The sequence below is a fragment of the Euleptes europaea genome, chromosome 18, assembly GCF_029931775.1.
Source record: "Euleptes europaea isolate rEulEur1 chromosome 18, rEulEur1.hap1, whole genome shotgun sequence".
In the NCBI taxonomy this organism is placed as follows: domain Eukaryota; kingdom Metazoa; phylum Chordata; class Lepidosauria; order Squamata; family Sphaerodactylidae; genus Euleptes; species Euleptes europaea.
This window is the reverse complement of record NC_079329.1, coordinates 31,473,043-31,500,287: the sequence shown is the minus strand read 5'-3', so window position 1 is coordinate 31,500,287 and position 27,245 is coordinate 31,473,043. Positions and strand designations below refer to the sequence as shown.

Below are 27,245 nucleotides of genomic sequence, written 5' to 3'. Positions count from 1 at the left end.
TCTCCTTCTTTGCAATAGTAGAAAAGGGCAAGAGTCTAGCACCTTAAATATTATATTTAATATTTTAATATTTAATAGTATTATATTTAATAATACTCGTTCTATTTAATAATTTATTAAATACTTTAATATTTTTGTTAGTCTTTATACCTTAAATATCCTATTTAATATTTAATAATATTTATTATATTTAATAATATTTCATTAAATACTTAATATTTTTGTTAAGTCTTTAAGGTGCTACTGGACTCTTGCCCTTTTCTACTACTGCAGACACACTAACACGGCTACCCACTGTGAATTATCTTCTTTGCAATGTTATTGCTCTAAGACTGCAGGTGCTGCAAGAGACGACGCCACCGTCGCAACGCGATGACGTCAGCCCTCGCAAAAAACACCCCCCCGCGGATCACGTGACGCTGTTGCCGAGGCGTCCGCTTTCCTTTCCTTCCCGCCCCTGCAACTGGCGACGGGGGGGGGGTGCCGATCCCGCGCGCCCTTTCTCTCGACGTCACGACACCGCAGCGCCGTCATTGGACAAGGCCTCCTCCCATCCCCTGCAACCGAATCGGCGGTTGGAAGCAAAGGATTCTGGGAGTACCCTCTGAGGTGAAACGGACAAGATGGGGAAGGCACGCCCGCTTCATGGCGGCAGCTGTAGTCCTTTCTGCTGCCGGAAAAGACGCCTCCTTACCCACCATCCCTCACGCGCCGTCGACGCCTCTTCCGCCTCCTCCTTAAAAACGTTTTCGCTTCGGGTTCCTTCCCCTGTCAAAATGGCGGACCGTCGGCGGCAGCGCGCCTCGCAGGACAGCAGCGAAGAGGACGAGTCTGACTCGCCGCCCGGTAGCGCCGCTCCCTCCCCGCGCGGCTCTCACCGCCTCGGCCTGCCCGGGGTGGCCGCCGGTGGGGCCGCCAACGGCCACGGCGAGGCAGAGAGCGCCGAGCCGCCCGCGGCGCCGGTGGCCGGTGGAGCCAGCCCGGCCGACTCGGAGTGTGTGAGTAGCGGCAGCCCCGCCCCCCCCCGCCCCCCCCAGGAAAGGCCGCCGCCTCTCGCTCGAGTGGAGGCTGCAGCCTGCTGAGCACGGGCCTCCCTCCCTGCCTGCTTGTCCCTCTTTCACCCCGCAGCCAGGCTGAGCTACGTTCTGGCTTTCGTAGGTCATGCGGGCTGTGTGACCGTGGTCTTGGTATTTTCTTTCCTGACGTTTCGCCAGCAGCTGTGGCAGGCATCTTCAGAGGAGGAACACTGAAGGACAGGGTCTCTCAGTGTCAAGTGTGTAGGAAGAGTAATATATAGTCAGAAGGGGGTTGGGTTTGAGCTGAATCATTGTCCTGCAAAAAGGTAATGTGCTAACCATTGTCCTGTAAGTATCACGATAATGTGCTAATGAGGGTGTGGTATGTTAATATGGAACCATTGTATCCTGAAGTGATCTGTTAATGTGTGAAATCCAAAGCTAATCTGCATGGCTATTGTGAAGAATGAATAAGGCTTGGCTTCCTGTCCTGAAAACCTCCAGACTAACAAAGACTACAGTCCACAATAGCCATGCAGATTAGCTTTGGATTTCACACATTAACAGATCACTTCAGGATACAATGGTTCCATATTAACATACCACACCCTCATTAGCACATTATCTTGATTCTTACAGGACAATGATTAGCACATTACCTTTGTTACTTTTTGCAGGACAATGACTCAGCTCAAACCCAACCCCTTTCTGACTCTATATCACTCTTCCTACACACTTGACACTGAGAGACACTGTCCTTCAGTGTTACTCCTCTGAAGATGCCTGCCACAGGTGCTGGCGAAACGTCAGGAAAGAAAATGCCAAGACCACGGTTACACAGCCCGGATAACCTACGAGAACCAATGAACTCTGACCGTGAAAGCCTTCGACAATATTTAGAAATAGGGTTTGCATTTCCAGAGTATTATTTGGGAGAGAACCTACCTCAAGAAATTTTGGAAGTCTCCGAACCTCTTTTTGGTGATAAAGCAGGCAAACTCGAGGAAGAGACCGTATCTGCCTCAAAGGCCCCTTTTCTGGGGGGAAACTCTTGACATTGAGAGACACTGTCCTTCAGTGTTACTCCTCTGAAGATGCCTGCCACAGCTGCTGGCGAAATGTCAGGAAAGAAAATGCACACAGCCCGGATAACCTACGAGAACCAATGAACTCTGACCGTGAAAGCCTTAGACAATATTACGTTCTGGCTATCTGGGACCAGGCTTGGCGCGCCGGCTGCGTTAAAGAGACCGGTGCCTCTGAGCACACACAGAGTGCTTTCCCCACAGCCTAGCTCCTAGGGTGATATTACCCATCAGATTGCGAGGTTCTGTGCTAGGGCGTGTGCAGTAAGGCAGAAGAAGCTGTTAAAACGACTTATGTCAAACAGACGGTTTTACCAAGAGCTGTTGTAACTGAATTGACGATTTGTTGGGGCAAATATCAAGACACCCTGTTTTAATTATTATGGTATCTTTTTGTAAAAACTGGTCTTTGACCGTAACAAACAAATGATGATGAGGAGTTTCTAGGGCGCAGCGATTCCGGAACGATGTCGTTGGTCAGTTTATTTCGATACAGGTAAAAGGCAAGGTAAAAGTCATATTTTGGTCATGTCATGAGACAAGAGTCACTGGAAAAGACAGTCCTGCTAGGAAAAGTTGAGGGCAGCAGGAAAAGAGGAAGACCCAACAAGAGGTGGATTGACTCCATAAAGGAAGCCACAGCCTTCAATATGCAAGATCTGAGCAAGGCTGTCAAAGAGAGGACATTTTGGAGGACTTTCATTCATAGGGTTGCCATGAGTCGGAAGCGACTTGACGGCACTTAACACACACACAAAAGGCTTCATGGGGTGACGTCACACCCTGACGTTTACTAGGTGGACTGTTGGCGCTGTCACACATGCTAAATAGTGCACTTTCACAGTCGTTTGCAAGTGGATTTTTTCCATTTCACACAGTAAAATCCAGCTTCGAAGTGGATTGAAAGTGCGTTATTTTGGCTTGTGTGAACGTGCCCTGTGTTTAACAGGATGGTTTGTCATTGCCGCTTGATAAGTCATCAGTTCAAAAAGTAGGGATGCCAGCCTCTAGGTGTGGCCTGGGGATCACCCCGGAATTACAGCTCATCTCCAGGCTACATAAAACAGTTCCCCTGGAGAAAATGGATGCTTTGGTGGGTGAACTCTGTGGCATTGTACCCCACTGAGGTCCCTGCATGCATGAGGTGAAAGAACTGTGGCTGAAGACTTGATGGTTTTAGGTAATTTGCATGCATGCAAAGGTGGCATCTCAGTACAGAGTACTCAATGGTGTTTGCTGCTGACCATCACTTTTGCTTTGCAAAAGGCAGCTATGAGTTTCCCTGGCCAAAACCCGCAGAGTGTTAGTAGTGTATGAGTCTTGGAAAGTGCTTTGCTCTCACTTGGTCAGAACCCAGTGCAGGCTTTTCCTTGGGTTTGTAGTAGGCACATTATCTTATGAAAAGGGCAGTGTTCATCACCTTTTTATCTCTTCCCCCCCCCCCAGCTTGAGGAAACCAAAGTGGTGCTTAACAGACAGTGTGGGTGGGAGTTTTTTAACCCTTTGTAAAACCAGTAGATTTTACTTTGAAATGTGGTCTATGAAAATTTAATACAGTAGTCCATATTGCTGCATTTATTGCGCTGCACGGAAAATGACTCCAATGGGTTGTGTTAGGTAGGATAAAAACAAACATTAAGTTGAAAAGTTTAGAGCGGTGGAACTTGCGAAAGATAGGTCTTTAGGGGCTGAAATAAGCCCTTTGTGAGAATGGTTTGCATCTGGTTTTCTCTCCTTTGACTATCCCTTGAGTGCATCCCACAGGGCTCTGGCTAACATGTTTGGTGAATACTGAAATGACAGTCTTGTGGGTTTTTTCCAGTAATTGTGTGTAGTTTGGCTTTAGCATTTGTCCAGTATGTGAGATCTGAGCTGAAAATGTCAAGCTTATCTTGTGATGTGTAGGTTATCACTCCAGACTAGACACTTTTGTGATACGGTGGAAAATCTTTTGCCTGGCTGGGCAATAATTAACAGCTGTCATGTTCTTGAAATCTGCTTTCCTGATTCTGTGTTTTCTTCAGGACATGTTTCTCAAAAGGTGAGGCTGGCCACTGCTCTTAGGAAACCTAGGTAGCTGCTTGGGGGTGCAAACAATAGAAGTCCAGTGGAAGACAAGTAGCACCATGAAGCATAATGCAACTCCAAAGAGGTGAACAAGAGGAGGAAATAAATGTTAGGAAGGAGAAGGCAGCAAGTTCTATTGTGTTTCAGGCAGTAGCAGCCATTCATCCAGACTCTGCTTACTCCATTTGCCAAAGAGAAGATGCTGACACTGTCACTCGCATAATAGGTTTTTTCCTGCTTTTGCATGAGACCATTTTTCCTGGAGGAGAATGGAGAAAGATGCCCTTCCTTCTCTTGGAATGTTTTGCTCCTCCTCTTCACAGGTGTGCAATTTGCATTTTTGAAGAGCGGCCCAAGGAGATCCTCCTAGTCTGCGATATGACAGGATAGCCTTCTTAGTAATGAGAACGTCTGCTGATGGAGAGTGCTCCTCTCTGCTGCTTAAAGCTGAACCAGTCCAGCCAGCTCGTCAGCTGCAGCCCTTCCTATGGTGGAAATCATCTAGCCTGGGAGTACTGGCAGAATGGGTTGAGGACTGTTGCATTACAGAGTAACTGCAGAATATCCTGGGGGAACAAGTGCCTCTTTAATGAGGAGCTCTCTTGTCCATAATTAAACTTGATAGAACAGTGATGGCACCCAGAGTTTGCTGGGCAAACACCATCAGCTTTCCTTTGGTGATTATCCAGGGTAATGGCTGGTGTCGGCATATCCTAAAGAAGCTTACCTTGTTGCTAGAGGAGGCCCAGTGGGCCCACAGAAGCCCAAGTGATAAAGTAATACAAGCAATGTTTTTTTAAAAAAATGGGTGAAAAGTATAGGAAACTTGTGTCAATCTTCTGAAAGTACTGAGGTGGGGAAAATATATTACTGGTCTTTGGCTGCTTGTTCAAGACAAATATAAAATTGAGAAAGGTACACTTTCTAATTAGCATTTGGTCAGACATTAGGGGCAATTAGTGACTTGATTGAGCTGCAGGATGGGGGATGTGTTATCAATCTTCTTCCACCTTCTAGATTTTTATATATATATATATGTGTGTGTGTGTGTATATATATATATATATATTAGCTGTTTGTCTTCTGCATGCATGTTTCTGTAAGATAATGGCGCTCTTTCTCTTTTGTATAAAACAGGAAAGTGAAGATGGCATCGAAGGAGATGGTGAGTGGGATCCCCTTTATTCTGAGTAAACGGGAATGAAAAGGGAAGATTGGAGGAGCAGATTTTTCAGTGCCTGTTTTTTAAATTAATATTTGAATCCTGAAAAGAAAGTATACCTTTTCCCGTCCAGGCAGTGTTCCATGCTGCCTGCTCTCCCCTTTTAGATACAACACTTTTTGTTGTGATAGGTGCTTGCTGCTCCAGGCCCTCTGTTGATAAAAGCAGATGTTTTGCCTGGCTTAACAAAGAGGAGGTGAGCCACGTATGTTGTAGAGCCTGCACTTGGATAAGCATCTGGAAACCTAGGGCCTGTATAGCCTGGTTATAGTGTAGGACTAGCGCTTGGGAGACCCAGGTTGAAATCCTGATCTGCTGTGAAGTTCACTGAGAAACTCTGGGCCAGTTGTTGTTTCTCAGCCAAGCCTGTTTCACAGAGATGTTTTGAGGGTAAAAGTGTGTGTGTGGGGGGAGACCATGTCTACCATTTTGAGCTCTTTAAGGGGAAGGTAGAATATAACAAGAGTTATATTATGCGCAATTATGTATCTTATCCATTATTTTCTCCAACGTGGGGCACAGCGGACATTTTTCGCCCTCTTCTGTCCCAAAGGAAATAGCAGCAGAGGCTTTTGAGTGTTCTCTTATGAACCTCAGCTGTTCTCTCTTTTATGAAAGCTGAGATTCGGGCAAATGGTCATCAGCAGCTGAAGTGATTAAAGAAGAGCTTTGCGGAAGTCTCCAATGCTGGTTCTAAACAGAAGGGGCCGTGGTGCTTGGGTGTGGTTGGTGAGAGGGAGTTGGTGGGTATGGCTACAGTTTCCGATCCTCCAATCCATGCTCCATTCAAAATACAGTCCCTGTTACAAAACCAATGACAAGGTCCCTCAAAATAGTGTACAGTAGTCTTCCCTCTTTCATTTTATCCTTGCAATCACCCTTTGGGCGAACCTATGGCACGTGTGCCGGACTTGGCACTCCGAGCTCTCTCTGCCGGCACGCGTGGGTAAGTTGAGCAGCTGGGCGGGGGGCTTTGAACCGCTCCCCCCTTCCCTGAACCGCTCCGCGCTGCCTGCAGGCAGCTTGGAGCAGTTCAAAGCCCCCCCCCTTCCCTGGACTCCCCGTCGGCCAGCTGGGTGGCGGGGGCTTTGAACCGCTCCCCCCCTTCCCTGAACCTTCCCTGAGCGATTCAAAGCCCCGCCTCAGTCCTGCTCCAGGAGGCCAGGTCATCCGAGCTGGTAGACCTGGCCCCTGGGAAAACCCATCCACTGGAGGCCAGGTCTACCAGCTCGGATGACCTGGCCCCTGGGAAAACCCATCCCCTGGAGGGGGTGGAAGAGAGAGTTTTCTAAACTAAAACCTCAGTATTCAGGTTAAATTGCGGTGTTGGCACTTGGAGATAAATAAGTAGGTTTTGGGTTGCAGTTTGGGCACTCTGCCTCTAAAAGGTTCGCCATCACAGCCCTATGATGTAGGTTAGGCTGATGGTGTGTCGCTGCTGGTCACACACTGAGCTTCCAAGGCAGAGTGAGGATTTGAAGCTGGGTCTTTGAGATCATAGTCTGACTATCTAACCACTGCACCACCACAGTATATGCATTGTGTTCTGCTCACCAGTACCTGGCTCTTAAGTAAACATTGGGTCACGCTGCTTAAATCCTTTCTGAATGTCTAGTATTTCAGCTTGCGCCTCTGCCTAAAAATGGGAATAGTCACGAGAGTCTGTCTCTTGAGGATGTTGGGAGACTTTACAAGAGAGCGTGTAAAATGCGGACGTTGATTATTTTTGTTCTGAAGTCACTTAAATGCTATAGGCACACGCTGTTAAGCCGGTGAAACTTTGCAAGTGTAGGCATCAGTTGTCACAGGCCCCAGGATTAGTTTGTTTTTTTCACCAAAGGGGCTGATATAAAAAAGGAGTCCATAGAAATCCTGAGCCCTTCTGTGCAGATAAGCCGATGGATTCATTCACTAGCCATCATTAGTATTCCTGCTATAAATGCATGTCATTCATTGCACATGCTACTTTATAGAGCCCTGGAGAACTCACCATCTAAATTCTACACAGGGCAGGGTGATGAGGTTAGATGGGAAGAATATGGATTTAGTCCAATTAAGCATGGACCTTTTTGAAGGAATCAGGAGAAAGCTTCATATAGGTGCTTATGATATAGGTCAGTTGCTTAAGGGAGCAGGAGCCCAACAGGTGGCAAAAAGTGATGGCACTGGGAAGAAAGAAATAGGCAAGGCTTTGAAGGCAAGAATGAGGAGTTTGCACTGGATGCAGGAGCAGACAGGAAGCCTGGTGTAGGAAACTGAGGAAAGGCGTCTTACAGTGTGAGCTTTGAAAGAAGTGAACAATCTTCATAATGGAGCTCTGGATAGAGGCAGACAACAGTAGGCCAGATGAGAGAAAGTTACAGAAATCAAACAGGTAATTGCTAGAGTGTGAAGCAGACGTTTTGCTAAAAAAGCAAAGAATGCTTCTTCTTGGAATGTTGTGAAGGGAGAAGTAACAGGACTTGGTGGCAAGTTGAATGTGGGGAACTAAAGCAAGGGAACCATCAAAAATAAAGTGAAGTCATTATGCTGGATGGAGAGGGTGGGGCAGGCTCTGGTCAGGATGCAGAGAATACGCAAGCAGAAGACTAGGGGGAAACAGGAAGTTTGAACTTCAGGCATGTTAAGATTGGTATGCAGTCTCTAATGTCAAATCTCTCTTTCTTTTAGCTGTTCTCTCTGATTATGAAAGCGCAGAAGATTCTGAGGTGAGTTGAGTGTGTGTGTGTTTTAAATCATGACTTACCAATCTGCCTGTTGGCATTTCATTTTGTGCATGATCTTAACATACAGACCAACTTGTTGACTATTCTAAAGCCCCTTCAAGGAGCTGGGGCAATTCAGTGGTAGACGTGAACCACAGATCGCAAGATCACTCTACGTATACTGTCTACCCTTGAGTACAGAGTTGTCAGCTTGCTGCTTACAGGTGACAGCTCTGTGTTTTATTACATTTCCCTCTACTCTTCATATTCAGGGCTGGCTTTGCAGGTGCATGAGCTGGATGCTTGTTCCTTGGGTGTGAGGGTTCAGTTTCTGCAGTTGCTGGCAAACTCAATCATGCTGACACAGTCCAGCGTGTGTAGTTCTGGTTAAAAATGTTTCTTCACTCCCAGACTGATTCAGCTCGCTTCAGACTCGATGTTTGTTTCAGGGCGAGGAGGGGGAATACAGTGAGGAAGAAACGTCCAAAGTGGATCTGAAGCAGGGCAGCAATGAAGCGAATGAGTTGGCCACAAAGGCAGACAAAGGGGATGAAAAACCAGAACCGAAAGGCACCGTGGCCGGCGAGAGGCAAAGCGGGGATGGGCAGGTGAGTTGGGTACAGTTCTGAGAACAGGGAGCAGCCAGTCTGGCATCAGAAGGACAGCATTAACTGCTGGTCCGGCTTTATGCACGTTTATGCTTTTTATTAATTTTGCCGGTAAGTACTTTTCATGTTTCTTGCAGTGAGCTTCCTACTCAGTGTGTGGTATCTCTCGGGTGACACTGTTTTTTGGTCTGCAAGGTTAGCAGTTTCCTTTGAAGGCGGTATTTTTTGTGCGCGCAAATTCTTGTTGGGCAATAGAGGGTTGTTATTGATGCTTGTGCCGAGCGTCTGTCGAGGGAAAGGTTAAGAGACGTTTGGCTCCCTCATTCTCTGTAGGAAAGTACTGAACCAACTGAGAACAAGGTTGGCAAAAAAGTTCCCAAGCATCTGGATGACGACGAGGACCGGAAGAATCCTGCATACATACCTCGGAAAGGCCTCTTCTTTGAACATGACCTTCGCGGACAGACCCAGGAAGAGGAAGTTCGGTGGGTGACATGAACCATGGGGAGGGATCAGAAGCTCTGTTGGTTTGGAGACAAACGGGTGGGGTGTGTTGATTTAGGATGTCATTTTGCTTTAACGGTTGGCAAAAAAAGGAGGACAGACGAGGTGTCTAGGTACCACAGGCCTGCTTCTTTTAAGTTGTCTCATCTTTTTAAAAAATAATAATAATTGGTTCCTTCCCTTTTGATTACTCAGTCCCAAGGGTCGGCAGCGGAAGCTATGGAAAGACGAGGGGCGGTGGGAGCACGACAAGTTCCGAGAAGACGAGCAAGCACCAAAAACAAGGCAGGAGCTGATTGCGCTGTACGGGTACGATATCCGCTCGTCTCACAACCCTGATGACATCAAGCCCAGGAGGGTGCGCAAGCCCAGGTGAGCTAACTGGTACAGGTTTATGTGTTTTGTTGTTAAGTGATGGTATTTGGAGCGGTGGAGTCTGATCTGGTGAACTGGATTTGTTTCCCCACTCCTACACACATGAAGCCAGCTGGGTGGCCTTGGGCTAGTTTCAGCTCTCTTGGAGCTCTCTCAGCCCGACCTACCTCACAAGGTGTCTGTTGTGGAGAGGTGAAGGTGATCGTAAGCTGGTTTGAGTCTCCCTTGGTAGAGAAAGTTGGCATATCAAAACCACTCTTACTATTATTATTATTATTTTGGGGAAATGGGGCCTTGATTCTTTACCAATTCCGGCAGCGTCAGAAGGGAGTTAATGTTGGAAGCTTGATAATCCATCCGAAGCGATTTGAGGATCTGACCTGTAGCATCCCTTCTTGATTCAGATTTGGGAGTCCGCCTCAGAGAGAGCCGAATTGGGCTAATGAGCGACCGAGCAAGCCACCACGACACCAGAGCCTTGACAGTAGTACCCCGGTGCCTCCCCGGACATTCATCGACCGAAATGCCGCAGGGACGGGTCGGATGCCTCTGCCAAGGACTTTCCCGAGACCTGGAGGCTACAAAGAGACACGGCCAAGCTACCGTGCCGTGGATGTGAACAGTCAGCACGCCCCTCGTTTCAGTGAGCAGTCGAAGCACGAGAGCAATTACCGGGCCAGGCGCTCGGAGGTGGTCCCGGCGCGGGAGCCTTCTCCCGAGGCAGAGGCCATTCACGTTCGCATCAGCCCTGTTAAGAAGGAAGAGGCTCTTCCAGAAAGCCCAACAGCTCCTGCAGATGCTCTGCAGCCACCTCCTGATAAGCCCGTAGAAAAGAAGTCCTATTCCCGAGCGAGGAGGACCCGGACCAAAGCAGGCGAGGCGGGGAAATTGGCCGATGAAGTCCCGCCTCTGTTGGGGTTGACCCCTGCACCGTTGAAAACTGCAGAGGTCGTACCATCCTCTTCGCCAGCAAAGACTGGGAATTGGGAAGTACCTGTTGAAGCCAGTCTAGATGATCTAGAGCAAGATATGACCCAGTTGAATATAACGGAGCAAAATTGGAACCAAGGGCAGCCTCAGTTCATACAACCGCAGGGTAAGCAGAGGGCTGAAACGGGTTTGGGGAATGGGGAATCGTAGCTTTACTTACCTTAAATTTATGACCCTCTCATACAAAGAGCCCTGACCTGGATGGCCCAGCCTAGCCTGATCTCATCAGATCTCAGAAGCTAAGCAGGGTCAACCCTGGTTAGTATTTGGATGGGAGACCACCAAGGAATACCAGGGTTGCTATGCAGAGGATGGCACTGGCAAATCACCTCTGTTAGTCTCTTGCCATGAAAACCCCAAAAGGGGTCGCCATAAGTCGGCTGTGACTTGATGGCACTTTACACACACACACACACACACACACACACACACAAAGAGGTTTGGGAAGGTAGAAGTCTGGGTGGGGAGGTAACTTTTTAAATAATTACAGCATACTATAATAGGCTTATAGCCAAAGGTCTGGCTGGTGGCTTGAGATCAGTGTGTTATCCTCATTTCGTTCTTCCTCTCAGTTTTCCCTCTCTTTTCAGATTTTTTCCCTCTGGCTTTCTCTGAACCCTGAGCGCTAGGCTTGTTTTCCTAGATTTCTGCGCTTCCCACGGCTTGCCTGTCAAGGTCTATCTTCTACGTCGTCTTTTCCTAGATCCTTTGATCTGCCTTGTCTCTTTTCTGGGAATAGAGCAATTCAGCCAGTGACAGCCAGAGACTCTTCTGCCTGCTATTTTCTCCATAGCATCAAGTAATTGCAGCCAGAGGCTTATATGCTGTTGCAAAACCCCTAACAGTTAGAATGTAGATTCAGAGTTGCAAAATGCTTGTTGCTTATCTCCAGCCGCTAAATGTGTGTCTGAGTTGGTGGTCTGGGAAGATGCTTGTGCTTTGGCGAAACTAAGAAGGCTGTTTCCAGGGCTGCTAAAAATGCTGTCCTGCAAGAACTTACTTTTTTGGGTGAGGGGTTCTTTGCTGTCCCACAGATGACTGGATAAGTTGATCTGAGAGATCACAGTGGGGTAGAGAGGAAAGAACCATTCTGGGAGTTGATGTAGGACCCATGTTGGTGAGGATTTCTTACATCAAGCCTTCTGCATTGTTCGCCCATCACAATCGCAGTTGCTGAATGCCCGCACTTCTAAAACTCACCTTTTTTCACACCATGAGAACTACAGATTTTGCAAAACATGGTTCTCTTGAAGCCAAGCCCTGCACTCTGTGTTTGCAAACACGAGGGGAGAGGCACAGTTGCATATAAGTTAAGTGTTTTGTCCTGGGTTTGAGTTGTTTAAGGAGCTGGAAAGTTAAAATTAATTGAAACAAGGCTTGAAAGAGTGGTGTTGAGTAGAGTGCTATCCCCTTCTGCTTAGGATGGTGACCTCTTCATTCTCAGTGGCCCCTCTAGTCTCTCAGGTGGTGGGGCACTTCTGGAATGAAGTCCATGCCCTCTGGTAGTAATGGCTTCACTTTCCAAGAAATGTCCCCGATCATAACATCTGGACAAAATCCAGAAGCGAACCAGTGTGGCACAGTGGCTAAGGACTAGGATCTAGGAGACCCCTGGTCAAATCCCCTCTCTGCCATAGAAGCTTCCTAGGTGACATTGGGCCAGTCCACACCCTCTTAGCCTGAGGATAAGCTGCTCTGGGTTACCGTTGGGAAGAAAGGCAGGGTTCAAATGAAGTAAATAAAAAGAAAATAGAGAAGAGTGCAGAATCTGTATTCCTTGCAGCTTGAAAGGTAGTTACCATTGGCCTTTGGGCTGTCAGTAGACCTTCTCTTTTGTCTAAAGCTGCATCTATGCTCATTTGTTTTAAGTAGAAACTGCTCCCATTCTTCTGAGCATTCTTTCAGAACCATGTAGACTTGAAAGAAGGTATTGGGTTGGTTCCTTTGACTCTTTTCAGTTAAGTTGAATCCTGTGACTCCCTTCCACCAGTCTTCTTCCAACAGAGAGAGATTTCCTTAAACAACAAAAATGAATTTTCTCCATCAGAGAGAGCTTTTGTCTTTCACAAAAACCATTCTGCATTTCAGGAAGTCTTTCTCCATTGAAGGAAGCCTTTACAAAGAGAGTCATAGGATCCAGCTTGACCAAATGGAGTCATAGGATGTTGTCGAAGGCTTTCACGGTCAGAGTTCATTGGTTCTTGTAGGTTATCCAGACTGTGTAACCGTGGTCTTGGTATTTTCTTTCCTGACGTTTCGCCAGCAGCTATGGCAGGCATCTTCAGAGGAGTAACACTGAAGGAGTTCACTGTTACTCCTCTGAAGATTCCTGCCATAGCTGCTGGCAAAACGTCAGGAAAGAAAATACCAAGACCACGGTTACACAGCCCGGATAACCTACAAGAACCAATCATAGGATGTTGTTCATTAACTGCAAGATTGGTTTCTTGGCTATCTTGAAGAGCTAAATGAGACTTACCTGCCCCATTTAGCCATGTCGTGCAGCTATATGCAGGCTTTTAGACCTCTGGGTTGTATTGAGCAGTCCCATATGAAGTGGTGATTTTGTGTATACCAAAACTTCATGCTCTTCTGCCACACCCACAGTCCTTGCAACTTCTCCCACACCCCAGTTCACACCTGGACAAACTGACTGGGATGTAGCCATTCTCACACACTCACCACTTGATGAGTTGCACGCGTGAAAGTTGTTGCATTTTTATCATCCTAAGCACAGACAGGAATCTTTGTGGTGTTTGGGTTGGCTTTTCAGAGAGGCACTTTGCACCTTCGGCTGGGAGTCATCAAGCTGTGTGGGAGAATCTGTGAACCAGCCTTTGGAAGCAGAAAAGTTGCAAACACTCTTGCAGAATTTATTTCACAGGCAGGGTTTAGTCATCCTTGGTGAGGCTTTTTTTATTTTTAAGGGCAGTCTTCAGATAGGCCCTCGTACGCTCCTTATCCACCCAAGTGTTTCCACACTAGATTTCATTTGCCAGTTTTTCCATTGGGGCGCCGCCTTTTCCTTGTCCAACCCACCCTGAAATGTTCAGGGCAGAATAGGTTACCTGCACGAAGTTGTGTGTACACAAGGCAAGTCACGGCATGACCGTTTCGAATTTTCAGACTTAGTTTACATCACAGGAAAATATTGGCTCGTGAGGATAACGCTACTCGGGCCTCACAATGTGAGAGATTTTGCTTTATTTGTGTGAGTTCTACGCTGGTTAAGTTGCCAGCAATAAGATGTCTCAAAAACCACCCATGCCACTAAAACAACTGTTAAAATAATCGCTGTAAATATAGGCCTGGCATCCAATGAATTCATGCAAGCCAGCGTTGACTTGTGTAACAGTATAAATTACATTCCCTAAACATTTGCAGTGGTTCTGAGTGCATGTGCCCCAGGCCTTAGGTCAATTCCCTCAAAAAAATCTTTTCTGATGAGTGAAAAGGGTCTGCTGGGAGCTGCGGTGAGCAGAGGACACTCTGCTGAAAGAGAGGGGCACTTTACAGGGCAAGGTGCCACTTGAGGCTCCCCTAACAATCAGAAGATATGGATCTTCCACGGGCTCCATTACATAATCCCAGATCTCAAGCCTTGAGACCCAGGACTTTCTTATTCTCTCCTAAAAGGAAATTGAGGATCAGAGGGTGATGGAACCAAATTCTCCCCTTCCGTTTTAAGCATTGCAGGTACATGAAGTATGCCAGCCTTGTGTTCTGGCTAGGAAGACGTTGACCTGGTGGCAGTCTGCGTAGGAAATTTGACAGGGTACAACCTGAGCAGTTCTCCCTTGTTTACTGGGTGGGTCAGATTGTTTCCTGATGGCAGGTTGAGATTGAGTCCTGAGGTTTGCAGAATCCAGCCGTCAAAACCAGGCAGGGATGTGGCAGTGCAGAGTAAAGCATTCTGCCTAGTTCTTGGTGTCTTCTACGCACGAGAGCCCACATGTGTTGTGTAGTAACCGGGATGTTTAACCGGCAGCTTCCAACAAAGTTAACTGCCTAGTGCAAAGGGACTATTAGTTCTAGAGATTAATCCAGGGGTCCCCAACCTTTCTAAACCCACGGGCACCTTTGGAATTCTGGCACAGCCTGGCACAAAATGGCTGCCACAGGAGGCCGAGCCAGCCACAAAATGGCTGCCGCAGCTTACCTTCAGTCATACAGTGAAGATCTTTGTGCTGTGGTGGCAGCTGCTGCCCAAGCAACATTTTTAAAAATCTGCACAGCCAGTCAGAAGTCCTGCTGGCAAAAGGCCCACCCGGCCCACCCACTTTCTGAAAACACTTGGTGGGTGCCACGGTGCCCATGGGCACCACATTGGGGGCCCCTGGGTTGGTCTCTCTGCATGGTGTTTTCACAAAGGCCCAGTCAGGCATTACTTCCTGAATATGGTACAAAAAGGAACCTGCTCTTCTTCCTGACTCTCGTTGCCCTTCTCTCCCTGGGTTAGCAGGTAATGTCTGGCTTCATGGACCACCATTTTAATCCTTTTACCCAGGATTCTCCTGAGTCCACCGTCTGTTTCTGTGCATACATGTAAAGCTTGAATCATAATGGGTGTTTAATTTTTCTCCCTCCTTCCTTTGCCTAATAGGTATTCCTAATCAGATGCATATCGGAGCAGCCCCACCTCCTCAGTTCAACCGGATGGAGGAGATGGTAAAATTTCCTGTAACTCCTGCCTGTTTTTCTGACACATTGGCAAGGCGGGGTGGTGGTGATGAGGCAGGGACTGTAGAGTTACTCCTCCATCCCCAAGTTCTCCAATGAGAGAAGCTAAGTTGGGACAAATTGTGCTGTTCGAGTCTCATCGAGCTCTTGCTGGTTTATCTTGGCTCGATTTCTGAACTGCTGTGACAATTTTTGGCACAGAATTGAGAACAGGCATAGGCTGTAACAGGGAATGGCATTATAGGTGTGTTGCAGCCGAGGGTCTCGGCTTTCCTTGCTCTGCACGCCCTCCCCCTCCCCTTGCAGCTGAAGCCCTCCCCCAGGCTTCCAGACTTCCCTTCCTCTTCTGAAGAAGCGCTTAACTATAGGCTCTTGTTTGGTTGCCCCACCCTGAGCAGGAGAGGGCCTGTGCCGCTGTGGCCTTATCTCTTTTGAACTGTGGGCTTAGATTTTCCAGGGCTCCTTGCTTAACAGGACAAAAGATGTGAAGTAGTCTGAAAGCTGGTAGTCTTGGGGCAACCCCCTGTGACCCTCTAGCATTTTTGTGTTTCTCCAGGGAGTCCAGGGGAGCCGTGCAAAGCGTTACTCATCACAGCGCCAAAGGCCTGTCCCGGAACCTGCTCCACCTGTGCACATCAGCATAATGGAAGGGCACTACTATGACACACGTGAGTACACATTGCTGCCACAGAACCTGCTTCTTGTCTGGATTTTGTAAGGTGGGTAGGAATAGGTTGCAAGTCAGCTACTCCATCTTAAGAAGAAGACAAAAAGGGCAAGAGTCCAGTAGCACCTTAAAGACTAACAAAAATATTCATAGTTAGATTGATGGTGGTGTGGAAGTCGTTGAAAGCCCTTGAAAGATTTCACCAGGCTTTCAACGACTTCCACCCCACCATCAATCTAACTATGAATTATTCCGAACAAGAAATCAACTTCCTAGACACCACAGTACGGATTCATGGGGGACACACAAGCACCACATTGTACCGGAAACCGACAGATCGGCAAACGTATCTACATGCGTCCAGCCACCACCCCAAACATATCAGACAATCCATTGTCTATAGCCATTGTCTATAGCCAAGCCCTACGCTATAGTCGCATCTGCTCCAATCCTTCAGACAGAGATACACACTTGAGAGACCTACAGCAAACATTTTTGCAACTACAATATCCTGCAGATATGGTGCGAAAGATGATTGAGAAGGCCAGAATGATACCCAGGCACAACTTACTACAAGATAAGCCCAGAGAGAACGACAACAGAACACCTCTGGTTGTCACTTATAGCTCCCAACTAAAACCAGTCCAACGTATTATTAAGGACCTACAACCAATGCTGGATTGTGACACTTCCCTTGCTGAAGCACTGGGGGGATGTCCCTTTCTTGCTTACAGACAGCCGGCTAACCTAAAACAACTTCTCACCCATGATGATAAACTACTTAACAAGAACATGGACTCTGGCACCAAGGCCTGCAACAAACCGAGGTGCCAACTTTGCCCTCATATAGATTCTAGGAACACCATCTCTGGACCCACCAATGTCAGCCATACTATCTCAGGTTCATATTCCTGCTCATCTTCTAATGTGATTTATGCCATCACATGCCAGCAATGCCCTTCCACAATCTACATTGGACAAACAGGTCAGTCTCTTAGACAAAGATTAAATGGACATAAGTCTGACATCAGAAACCACAATATTCAAAAACCAGTGGGTGAACATTTCAACCTTCCAGGACATTCTGTTGCAGATTTAAGAGTAGCAGTTCTCTTACAAAGGAATTTTAAAGGGAGATTGGAAAGAGAAACTGCTGAATTACAGTTGATATTCAAACTAAAGTCAATGCATTTACCTGGGCTGAATAAAGACCTTGCATTCATGGCCCATTACCAGTGCTGATTTCTCCACACCCATCTCTCCCCTGGACATCACAGACTCTTTTGCATATCACACCTAATCCAATCAAGCCTGCTATTCACATTTACATACTGTTCCTCTACTTAAAGACCAAGGGATTCACATTCTAGCTGTATCTGAAGAAGTGAGCTGTGGCTCACGAAAGCTCATACCCTACCAGAAAATATTTTTATTAGTCTTTAAGGTGCTACTGGACTCTTGCCCTTTTTGACTACTACAAACAGACTAACACCCATTAAGAAGAAGAGTTAGTTTTTATATGCCTACTTTCTCTACCACTTAAGGAAAAATTGAACCGACTTACAATCTGCTTCCCTTCCCCTCTCCACTACAGACACTTTGTGAGGCAGGTGGGGCTGAGAGAGTTCTGAGAGAACTGTGACTAGCCCAAGGTCACCCAGCTGGTTTCATTTGTAGGAGTGGGGAAACCAACCCGTTCAGAAGACTAGTCCACCACTCATGAGGAGTGGGGAGTCAAACCTGGTTCTCCAGATTAGAGTCCACCGCTCTTAACCACTGCACCATGCTGAAGTGCTCACTCAAGGAAAGCAGGTCCACCTCTTCCATCGTCATTGGTGATGGGGAGTCTCTTGGGCTGAGTAGCAGCCCCTTAGCAAATGGACAGGGGTGCTTTCCACGTGGGCAGGCAGAGGACGGGTGTGTGGAGGACTGGTGTTTAATGTAAAGCACAAGCATGCAATTGGTCTTCCTGGCTCAAAGCTCACTGAGTTCATTTATATCCTTTTGAAGGGTTCGGGGCATCATATATGCCACTTTGTGGTTGAATGCTCCTTTGCATACATACAAACTCCATGCAGATAGAAAGCTGACACAGCAGGGGAGAGAGCATCTCTCCCCCCCCCCCTTCTCTTTGCTTTTTGTGCAGGTTTTCTGTAAGATACAGGAGATTATGAAATCTGCTTGTCGGGGTTACCGCATTATGTATTCCCAGCGATGTATTAAGAGTTTGAAAATGTTATAAAAAAACATCGCTTTAAAAGGGTTTTTGGATGCCACGGCTAAAAAATGGTTGGAAGACGCCTTCACAGCTAAAGGGGCCAAACAAAGTGCGAACAGTATTTTTTATAACATTTTCAAACTCTTAATACATTGCTGGGAATACATAATGCGGTAACCCCCACAGTCTGAAGTGGCTTCAGGGGGGACATTTTGCAGCAAAACAAACCAGAAGTCCAGGAAGAGAGCTATGACTAAAGGAAGCTGATACTGGAATAAATGTTGGTCTTCAAGGTACTGATGGGCTTGTGTTTTCAAGTGGTTCCCTTCATTGTGCCTTCTCAGCACTTTGTCAGTTCACTCCCATTTTCTTCTCTTGCACTGGCTCATCTCAGGGTCATTTACATATGCAACAGCCCCAGAGCAACACAGTGAGCTCTGCAGCCGGGCTGGCCTATTTGAACCCAGATCTGTCTGGCCCACACCCAGCGCTGTCTTGAAATGGCACATATGGCTGATTTTCCTTGGGCCTTGTATTCTGTCCCACACCCAGATGGCTTTTGTCTCTTCTCTGTTCTGGCATCCCAGTGCATGACTGCTAAAGTGTCTGTGGTGTAAATCTTCGTTCGCTCACACTTTCTCCCCCCCCCCCATATTCTGCTTTTACAGTACAGTTCCAGGGTCCAATCTACACCCACAGTGAGACTCCTGCCCCGCTGCCTCCCCAAGGGGTGATTGTTCAGCCCGAAATGCATCTCCCCCACCCAGGTAAGGGCAGCCTTCTCCCACCTCCTCTCCCCTTCCTAAGTATATTCTTGTAGACAGACTTGCTGGGGGGCGGGACTCATACCCCAATTCGTCCCCGTTGAGGGAATCCGTCAGAAGCTAATTCTTCCTCTCATTAACACAATGGAATCCAGTCCGGAGGAAGAGAAAATGAAATTCCTCTTATGGGAGGGAGACTCTCAGTGTTATTTACAGGTAGCTAAATATTGTTCTGCAGCAATTAAAATCCACTCGGAAAAGGTTACTAGTGTTATTAAGGTTAATTTTAATTGATATAATTTTATCATGTACTGGGTTTTATCGACAGGCTTTGTATCTTTTCTGGCTAATGCCGTAATAATAAATCTCTCTTTCGTACACGTCTTCCCTGTACTGGTGCGCTCCCTTTTACATCAGATGCATTTGTGCAAAATATTTGGCCTGACGTTGGGGTGGGTGGCAGGTTCCACGTTGTCGCTTCTAGCAAGCAGCAACAGTTTTTTATCGAGGTCTGCATGTAAATATGTCCAGTGCTATCAAGTCATAGAATCATAGAGTTGGAAGGGACCACCAGATCATCTATTCCAACCCTCTGCCCAATACAGGAAATTAACAACTACCTCCCCCCCCCCATATTCCCAGTGACCCCAACCCTCCCCCCACCATGCAGGATCCCACAATCAAAGCACTCCTGACAGATGGCCATCCAGCCTCTGCTTAAAGACCTCCAAAGACGGGGACTCCACCACCCTCCGAGGCAGTGCATTCCACCATCGAACCGCCCTCACCGTCAGGAAGTTCTTCCTAATGTTTGGGTGGAATCGCTTTTCTATTAGTTTAAATAATAGTCGCAGCCGACTTCTGGCAACCCAGTAGGGTTTTCAAGGCAAGGGGCCAACAAAGGTGGCTTGCCATTGCCTTCCTCTTCATAGCCACCCTGGTGTATTCCTTGGTGGTCTCCTATCCAAATACTAACCAAGGCCGACCCCGCTTAGCTTCTGAGATCTGACAAGATCAGGCTAGCCTGGGCCATCCAGGTCAGGCCCTGCATATAAATGCATGCGTGTCAGTGCCGTGATCTGCAAGAGGAGGCTGTGAGGAGATTGTGTGGTTAGTATAGAAGATGGGTCTCCCTGTCCTGGATCACTTTCACCACATTGGGTGAATTTTCCCTCTCCCTGTCCTCTCTCTTATTGCTTGTGAGGGCAGATTTCTGCTTCATTGGCATTGAACATCCCTTAACTGGTTCCTGCAGCTGCGCACATGAAAGCCAGGCTTTGGGATGCAGCCAAGATGGGGCAGTGGTGCTTTGAACGAGTTTGTTGGGACCACAGTAAGGCAGAAGGCGGTAAAACAGCCCTGTTTAAAAACGGTCACGTTCTTTCCCAGGAGCAGGCAGTTCCCCTTGGATCAGACCCAAGAAGAGGTGCGAATGCAGTGTGTTTGCAGACAAGTGCTCCAGCCAACTTCCTCTTCAGGCAGAAAGTTTTGTCCAATGAAATGCTCCTCTTAATGGAGCCAGGGGGGTCATCGTAATTGTAAGATGCTGTAACATGTTCTGTGAGTGGGATTTTGGTTTCAGAAGCCTCTGATTGCTTTCTCCCCCCCTCCCCTCTCTTTTGCCAGGGCTCCATCCTCACCAGGCGCCTGCCCCTTTGACTAACCCCGGCTTGTATCCTCCCGTCTCCATGCCTCCTGGGCAGCAGCCCCCGCCTCCACCCCAGCAGCTACTGGCGCCTACTTACTTCTCCCCTCCTCCCGGAGTAATTAATTTTGGCAGCCCCGGTTACCCTTACCCACCAGGAGCTCTCCCGCCGCCGCCCCCTCCTCATCTGTACCCCAACACTCAAGTAAGTTTGCTCTGACTTGGGCTCAGCTTTTGGATGCTGAAATCCATCAGGGAGGAGCCATATTGCTTGTTCTTGTTTATCCTCTGCAGTGGGGACTTTCGCATAATTTTCACCTGCTCTGCTTCATCTCCCACAACAACCCTGCGAGGTAGTCTAAGCTGAGAAGGAGGGACTGGCCGAGAAGTAGGGGCGGGACCAGGTTTACCCAGTGAGCTTCATGGCAGAGCAGGGATTTGAACCTGGGTCTCTTAGATCCTAGTCTGTCACCCTTAGCCACTGTGCTGGCTGTGTCACCAGGCTGGCATACAATGACAGAATGCTCGTGTTCTGTAAGAAGAAGAAGAAGAGTTGGTTTTTATACGCCGACTTTCTCTACCACTTAAGGAAGAATCAAACCGGCTGACAATCACCTTCTCTTCCCCTCCTCATAACAAACACCCTGTGAGGTAGGTGAGGCTGAGAGAGTGTGACTAGCCCAAGGTCACCCAGCTGGCTTCATGTGTAGGAGTAGGGAAACAAATCCGGTTTACCAGATTAGTCTCCGCCGCTCATGTGGAGGAATGGGGAATCAAACCCAGTTCTCCAGATCAGTGTCCACTGCTCCAAACCACCGCTCATAACCACTATACCACAGTGGCTCTCCAACTTGTCCTTTTTTACCTTGGAAGAGGTGAGACTTTGAATTTTGAATTCATGGTTGGAAGGCTTCATTTGTAGCCTGCCTTGCTGTCCAGCGGGGACCCAAAGCGGCTTACGTCATTCACTTCTCCATTTTATCCTCACAACGACCCCGTGAGGCAGATTAGGCCGAGAGTATGACTGGCCCAAGGTCACCCCTCCAAGCGTCTCTGTCAGAGAGGGGACTCCAGCCTGTGTCTGGGACAATGTCCCTTTATATTAACCCCCTCCCATCTGCAAAAACTGGAATGTCTTGAGACAGAGGCTGGACCCGGCCACCCGTTCTCCATGGCTCTCCTGGTGCCTGGGAAATCAGCAGGAAATGGAGGTTTGTGGTAGGCAAAGAGCTAATAAGGCTCTTGTGATGCTTGGAGGTGGAGACTGCTGGACCAATCAGGTCTCAACTGTGCGAGAGTGTGGTGTAGCTGTTAGAAGACCCCCTGCTCCCATCCCCACTGGCCATGGAAAAACTCCACTGGCCTTTGGCCAGTTGGTCGCGCGCGCTCTCTCTCTCTCTCCTCCCCCCCCCCAACCCCTCCTCACAGTTTTATTGTGAGCGAAAAATGCAGGACAGGGAGGTCCATGTATGCCTTTCCGAGATCCTTGGAAGAAGGGCTGGGTGCAGATGTAATTTTTTTAAAATAAAATGGACTGTGCACCACACGTGTGGGGCCAGGTGGCAGTTCTTTCCAGTGGGTGAAGCACTGTTTCCTTTCCCTTGGATGTGCAGGCCCAGGCTCAGGTGTATGGAGGGGTCACCTATTACAACACAGTTCAGCAACAAGTCCAGCCGAAGCCTTCTCCTCCCCGAAGAACCTCCCAGCCCGTCACCATCAAGCCGCCTCCCCCTGAGGTATCTGTCGCGTGCCCTGTCCGGTGTGACTCGGTTGTGTGATCCTGTCTGCGCCCATGAGCAGGATTTCACTGTTCCTCTACCTGTCTGTGAAAAATGCTCCACCTGTCTGTTGTTTTGATCTATTGCAAACTCTAGATTCTCGTTGCAGGTGGTAAGCAGGGTTCCTGTTAACGTTTCTAAACGCTTTTGAAGGTGAGCTTAGATGTTAAGTCCAAAGTTGATGCTTGGACCCTGCTTATTAATAATAATATAATCACACTCTAAATTCCATCTTGTTAATAAATTGCAACTTCTCTTGATGATGAATTACTTCTGTATAAAGTTGATTGCATCTGCTGTGAAAAAAAAGTTTTAAAAAATTATTCTTAAAAGATTTAGATGACGCATGAACACATGAAGCTGCCTTATACTGAATCAGACCCTTGGTCCATCAAAGTCAGTATTGTCTAATCAGACTGGCAGCGGCTCTCCAGGGTCTCAGGCTGAGTTCTTTCACATCACCTACTTGCCTAGTCCCTTTAACTGGAGATGTCAGGGATTGAACCTGGAACCTGGGACCTTCTGCATGCCAAATGCAGAACCCTTGCTGGGCTTAAATTAAAACATGGCTTACCACCTCACCACCTTAAAACAATATTCACCCATACCCAAAACTGTTCTTGACGTGCTGGCTTTCTATATGCAAGTTGGGATTTTTTGTATGGAGCAGCATTTAGTCATGTCCTCCAGTTGCAGTCCAAAGTGGTACAGCCCTGACAGATTTCTCAGTAAGGACACGTCCACAGTGAACTGTGAATGACCAAAGAGAGAGGCAAGAGGTTGTAGTTAATTTTTTTTAAAGACCCACCCTAAAAATCCCAATTCGCAAAGTAACCTTGATGATCTGCCTTCCTTAGTCAATGTTTTGCGCATTTAGAAAGGTTCACGCTGGTCTACTGATGTCCACTCCAGCACCCTTGTTTGATGGGGTAAACACCAGTGTCATTTTTAAGGTGTGGCCCAAATTGCAAGGTTGTGCAAATTCAAGCAAGGTGACTTGTGTTTACTTGTGACTCCTGCACATTGTGCTGTTCCAGAGAGTAGGCGTTGCTGGGAGGTGCAGCCAAGTCAAGAGTCCTGAACAAAGCCAGTGGCTTTCAAAGTCTCTGCCTCAAGAGAAGGACCCCTTTGCTGGCCGCCTTGTGAATCACTGCATCCTATTTCACCGTCACTGTAGAGTTCCAAGATAGGTTCCAGGGCGGGGGTTCCAAGGCACAGGCCACGGCTGTTTATTTCCACGGAAAGCTTGCCTTCAAAGCTGCATCTCTGCCATTAGTGGCCTTTTAAATGACGAGCCCTCGATAAACTCATCAGAACCTCCCTTAGGTTTCCTCGGTACACAATTTGAAACCACTGAAGGGTTTTAAATTGGGGGGTGGGGTGGGAGATGGAACAGGCTCTTGGGGGTGGGGGGCCCTAATGCAAAGAGCTTGGATTTAACCTGCCATGATGCAGAACTGTGAGTTTAGGGACTGATGATACTCAAGTGGAACATTTAACACTAAGGCTGTTTAATTTTCTGTCCCTTTTCCCCATTGTTTCTATCTAGGACAGCAGAAATGAGAAATCCAAAGAGAGGAACAATACTTAAGGACTCTGCATTTTGCTGGTTTCTGTAAAGCGCCAGGGCTGGCATCCGTGGCAGGCAGAAGGCACCTCCTGGGTGTGGAGCCCTTCCTTTCCCCTCGGTAATAGGTGATGCAAGCGGATGCGGGCGCTCCTGCTGTGCCAAACCGTGTCAGTATTGAGTTTGGGGCCAGGTTGTCCGTCAGGAGAGCATCAGCGAAACTCTCATCACTTTGCAGCCCCCCCCCCCAAAGAAAGATGGCGAAGAGACTGAGTTGAGTGTAAGGTTTATTTGCTCACAGAAAGAAATGGTTTTCCATGTTCTGTTCGCTTCCAAGTGTGTTGATTTTTTTTTTTTTTTAGTATTGAGCAAAAATGGCCTAATTCCTATTTTGAAGAACTTAACCTTGCTTTCTGTTCTGTTAATCTGGTTGTTTGCTTTCCTTAAGCTGTGTGGCTTTGTTCTCCTTGGCTGTCCCTTCCCAATAATATTTAAAAATAAGTCATAATTTTTTTGGTGTGCTCTTAGGTTCTTGCATTGAAATTTATCTAGGAATCTGGGAAAGGGCGGCTGAATCAGAGAATGCCAGGCTTTTACTTTTCAGTTACCACTTTTTGGGAGGGAGTCAGGCTGGGTTAGAATAAGCTCTGGTGGCAGTTGTCTTAATGCCCTCAGATTGGCTCTTTAAACTGAAACCTAATTCTACCCCCCATTTAAACATGCTCAAATAAATTTACAGGTATACCTGTGTGGCAAACAGGTAAATTGATCACAACCAGACCCAGTACCTCCATTTGGAGGCAAAGGGGAGCATTCTCTTGCCGCTTGAAACAGCGCAGGCCCTTTCTTTAGAGCTCTGAACAATGCCTTTTCAAGCTACTTAACTGGCTTGTTTGCTCCTTGGCAGTTTAGGTTTTGCCTGCCCAGCTGCATGGCTTCCATTGACTTTCCTGCAATTGGTACTTAAAAAAAAAAAAATTCACTTTCTGAACTATGCCAGGGAGGCAAAGCTTAACTGACCAACCTGCAGCTCCGTGCACTTGGGTGGAGGCACCCAGAATTGGACTCAACCTCAAGTTTCTGAGGCACCAAACGGGCTTGTCTGCTTTTTCTGGTTAGTCGTTTCATGCATGTGTAGTTTCCTAACTTGAAAGCCCCAGGGCCGGTGAACTTCCTTTGTTTAAATTCAATAATCCTTTTAAAATTTTAATTTTGAACAAGTACAACTGGCATTTTTAAGGGGGAAAAGCCCCTTTACGTTCTCTATGTGTTTGTCTTTTCCTCTGCCTTAATGTTTGAACTGTAACATATCGGTCTTGAAATTTTTAGACCTAACGACACTGTGATAGCTGAGTTTTTGTTAATAATTTTTTTTGGTTCCTGTTCTCAGAGTGCATGTTTTGTAAATGGCATTGTAACTGCTTGCTGGAGATGATGATACAATAGATGGTAGAAATTACTTGGTATTGGTCTCTTGCTTCATGCGCCTCTTAGAACCCAAGTCTGCATAGCCGGAGTGACCCTGTCGCTGCAGACAGATGTGAAAAATTAACATTTGCGTGCTGAGATTTTCATGCATCTGCTGGGTGTAATGTGGATTCGAAGATGATGTTCTTCAGTGGGAAGTTTTCACGAGGGCCTTGGAGTTCAGGGTGGAAACGGAGATAAGGAGGCAGCTTGCTTGGTGCAAAGGTTGGGGAGGGCTGATGTGGGCAATCTTACCTGGGGTATCTGCAGACTGAAACTCTGCTGATAGTGTCTGAAAGCCTTTGCCGGTTCTTTCCTAGTTTCTGAGACTTTCACGGGGGTCTTGTTTCAACTTCGACTTTTCTCCCAAACTTTGAGGCCTAGAAACTTACTATGCTTAAACACTCAACACACAAATCAGTTTTATCGCTGAATTAGCAATGCAGCCAGCAGAGGGCAGCACAATTCAGTCCCAAACCCTTCTCATTGGCTTTGTGCTTAGAAGATCTTGCAGAGCCTGCTCTAAAAAGCTGATTTTTTTACAAATCGGGAATCAAACCAGCTCCAAGGTTTTTTTTTTTATTAAAAGAAAAATTCACAGAGGTGTGTAAGGCAGTTCTCTTGCTCAGGCTAAGCTGGACTGGCGCTGTAAACTGCCTGGATGAGAGATTGCTGGCCATTCATGCGGAAGCTGTTCAGAACTATTGAGGTGGTGTAATAAAGCAAAACGTCAAGGTTGCGTTTGGGGTTTTTTGGTCTCCACTAAGAAACTGGGATTTTCTCAGACCCGCACACATAAATCAGATAAGCAAGATGGGTGGACAATAGAAAGGTAGGACAGGGAAATATGGCTATGGCTTTGGACTTAGTGATTTATTTTTCAAATTTATACCCCACCCTCATCCCCAGCAAGCCAGGGCGGGTAACAATTAAAATATATTAAATACATAAAATCATCAACATCATTAAAACAATGATCTCAATAAAACACTTATAAGCAGGTAGCCATAAATTTACCCTGGTGCCACTGTGTAATAGGGTATCAGTGTTCAACCCCCCACAGATTTCGGGGGGGGGGCAGGATGGGGAGGCCAGTAATGATGGGTCCTCTCACGGCTGTCCTCAGTTATAGGCCTGGCGGAATAGCTCCATTTTACAGGTCCTACGGAACTCCTTAAGATCCCACAGGGCCCTGATGTCACCAGGAAGACTAGGTTTGGAATGCCATTGACCTTGCTTGACTTTAGGCAAAACCCCATCTGCGGCCTCAGTTTAACCGTCTGTAAAATGGAGCTAATGAAGGGGAGAAAGATGGAGCATTCTGCAAACATAACACTCTGCCTCCTTTGGGGTGGAGCCCGCAAACTGGGCCTGCAATACCTTTGGCTGTACTAATACATGAATGTATTGGCCCCTGCTCCTTCCTAGCCTGTGTGCTAAGTACTGTATGCACAGCTTGCCACAAAAGGGGGGGGGGCTACACCAAGGAGGGAAGAATAAAGTCAGCCGATGAACACGCCACTGTGGCCGTAGTTGGTCTTGCATTGGGGGGAGGGGCAAGTGCTTCTAATTGACCTAGTTTGAGTCACATAAGGTGCCTTCCTAAACCACTCTTGCTGCTAGAAGGAAAAGATTACTTTAAATACTTTGCTAAGCAGGGTATGCGCCTGGGGCTTGGGCTGGCACTCGCCACCATTTTTGCAAGGGCAGTAGGGGTTTAAAGCTGACCTGTGCCAGGTATAAAGAGTTTAGAGAGCAGGCGAGAGTAGATCCTTCTCTCACACCTTAACTTGGCTTGGTGGCCCAGTGACCTTAAGGGCACCTTCCTTTGTAGCCTGAATGAAGGTTTCGGCCCAGGACCACTTCTGTACAAAAATCTCACACAAA

The 27,245-nt window shown here is 47.3% G+C and overlaps 1 protein-coding gene across 4 annotated transcripts; it reads left to right on the top strand.

Annotated features, from left to right (window-relative positions):
* Positions 1–753: 753 nt before the first annotated feature.
* On the top strand, positions 754–24,096 carry CASC3 (CASC3 exon junction complex subunit). Of its 4 annotated transcripts, none has more exons than XM_056863826.1 (14): positions 754–998; positions 5,306–5,333; positions 8,061–8,098; positions 8,545–8,703; positions 9,037–9,188; positions 9,403–9,579; positions 9,987–10,678; positions 15,176–15,240; positions 15,809–15,920; positions 18,806–18,904; positions 20,528–20,751; positions 22,160–22,282; positions 22,434–22,477; positions 23,874–24,096. In XM_056863826.1, the coding sequence occupies exons 1-13, from the start codon at positions 777–779 to the stop codon at positions 22,473–22,475; spliced, it is 2,133 nt and encodes a 710-aa protein (XP_056719804.1). In that variant the 5' UTR covers positions 754–776; the 3' UTR covers positions 22,476–22,477; positions 23,874–24,096. The 4 variants fall into 4 exon arrangements, with proteins under 4 accessions (XP_056719804.1, XP_056719803.1, XP_056719800.1 ...); XM_056863825.1 differs by having other exon boundaries at positions 769–998; positions 22,421–22,477; XM_056863822.1 differs by lacking the exon at positions 22,434–22,477 and having other exon boundaries at positions 769–998; positions 23,874–23,960.
* The last annotated feature ends 3,149 nt before the right edge of the window (positions 24,097–27,245 follow it).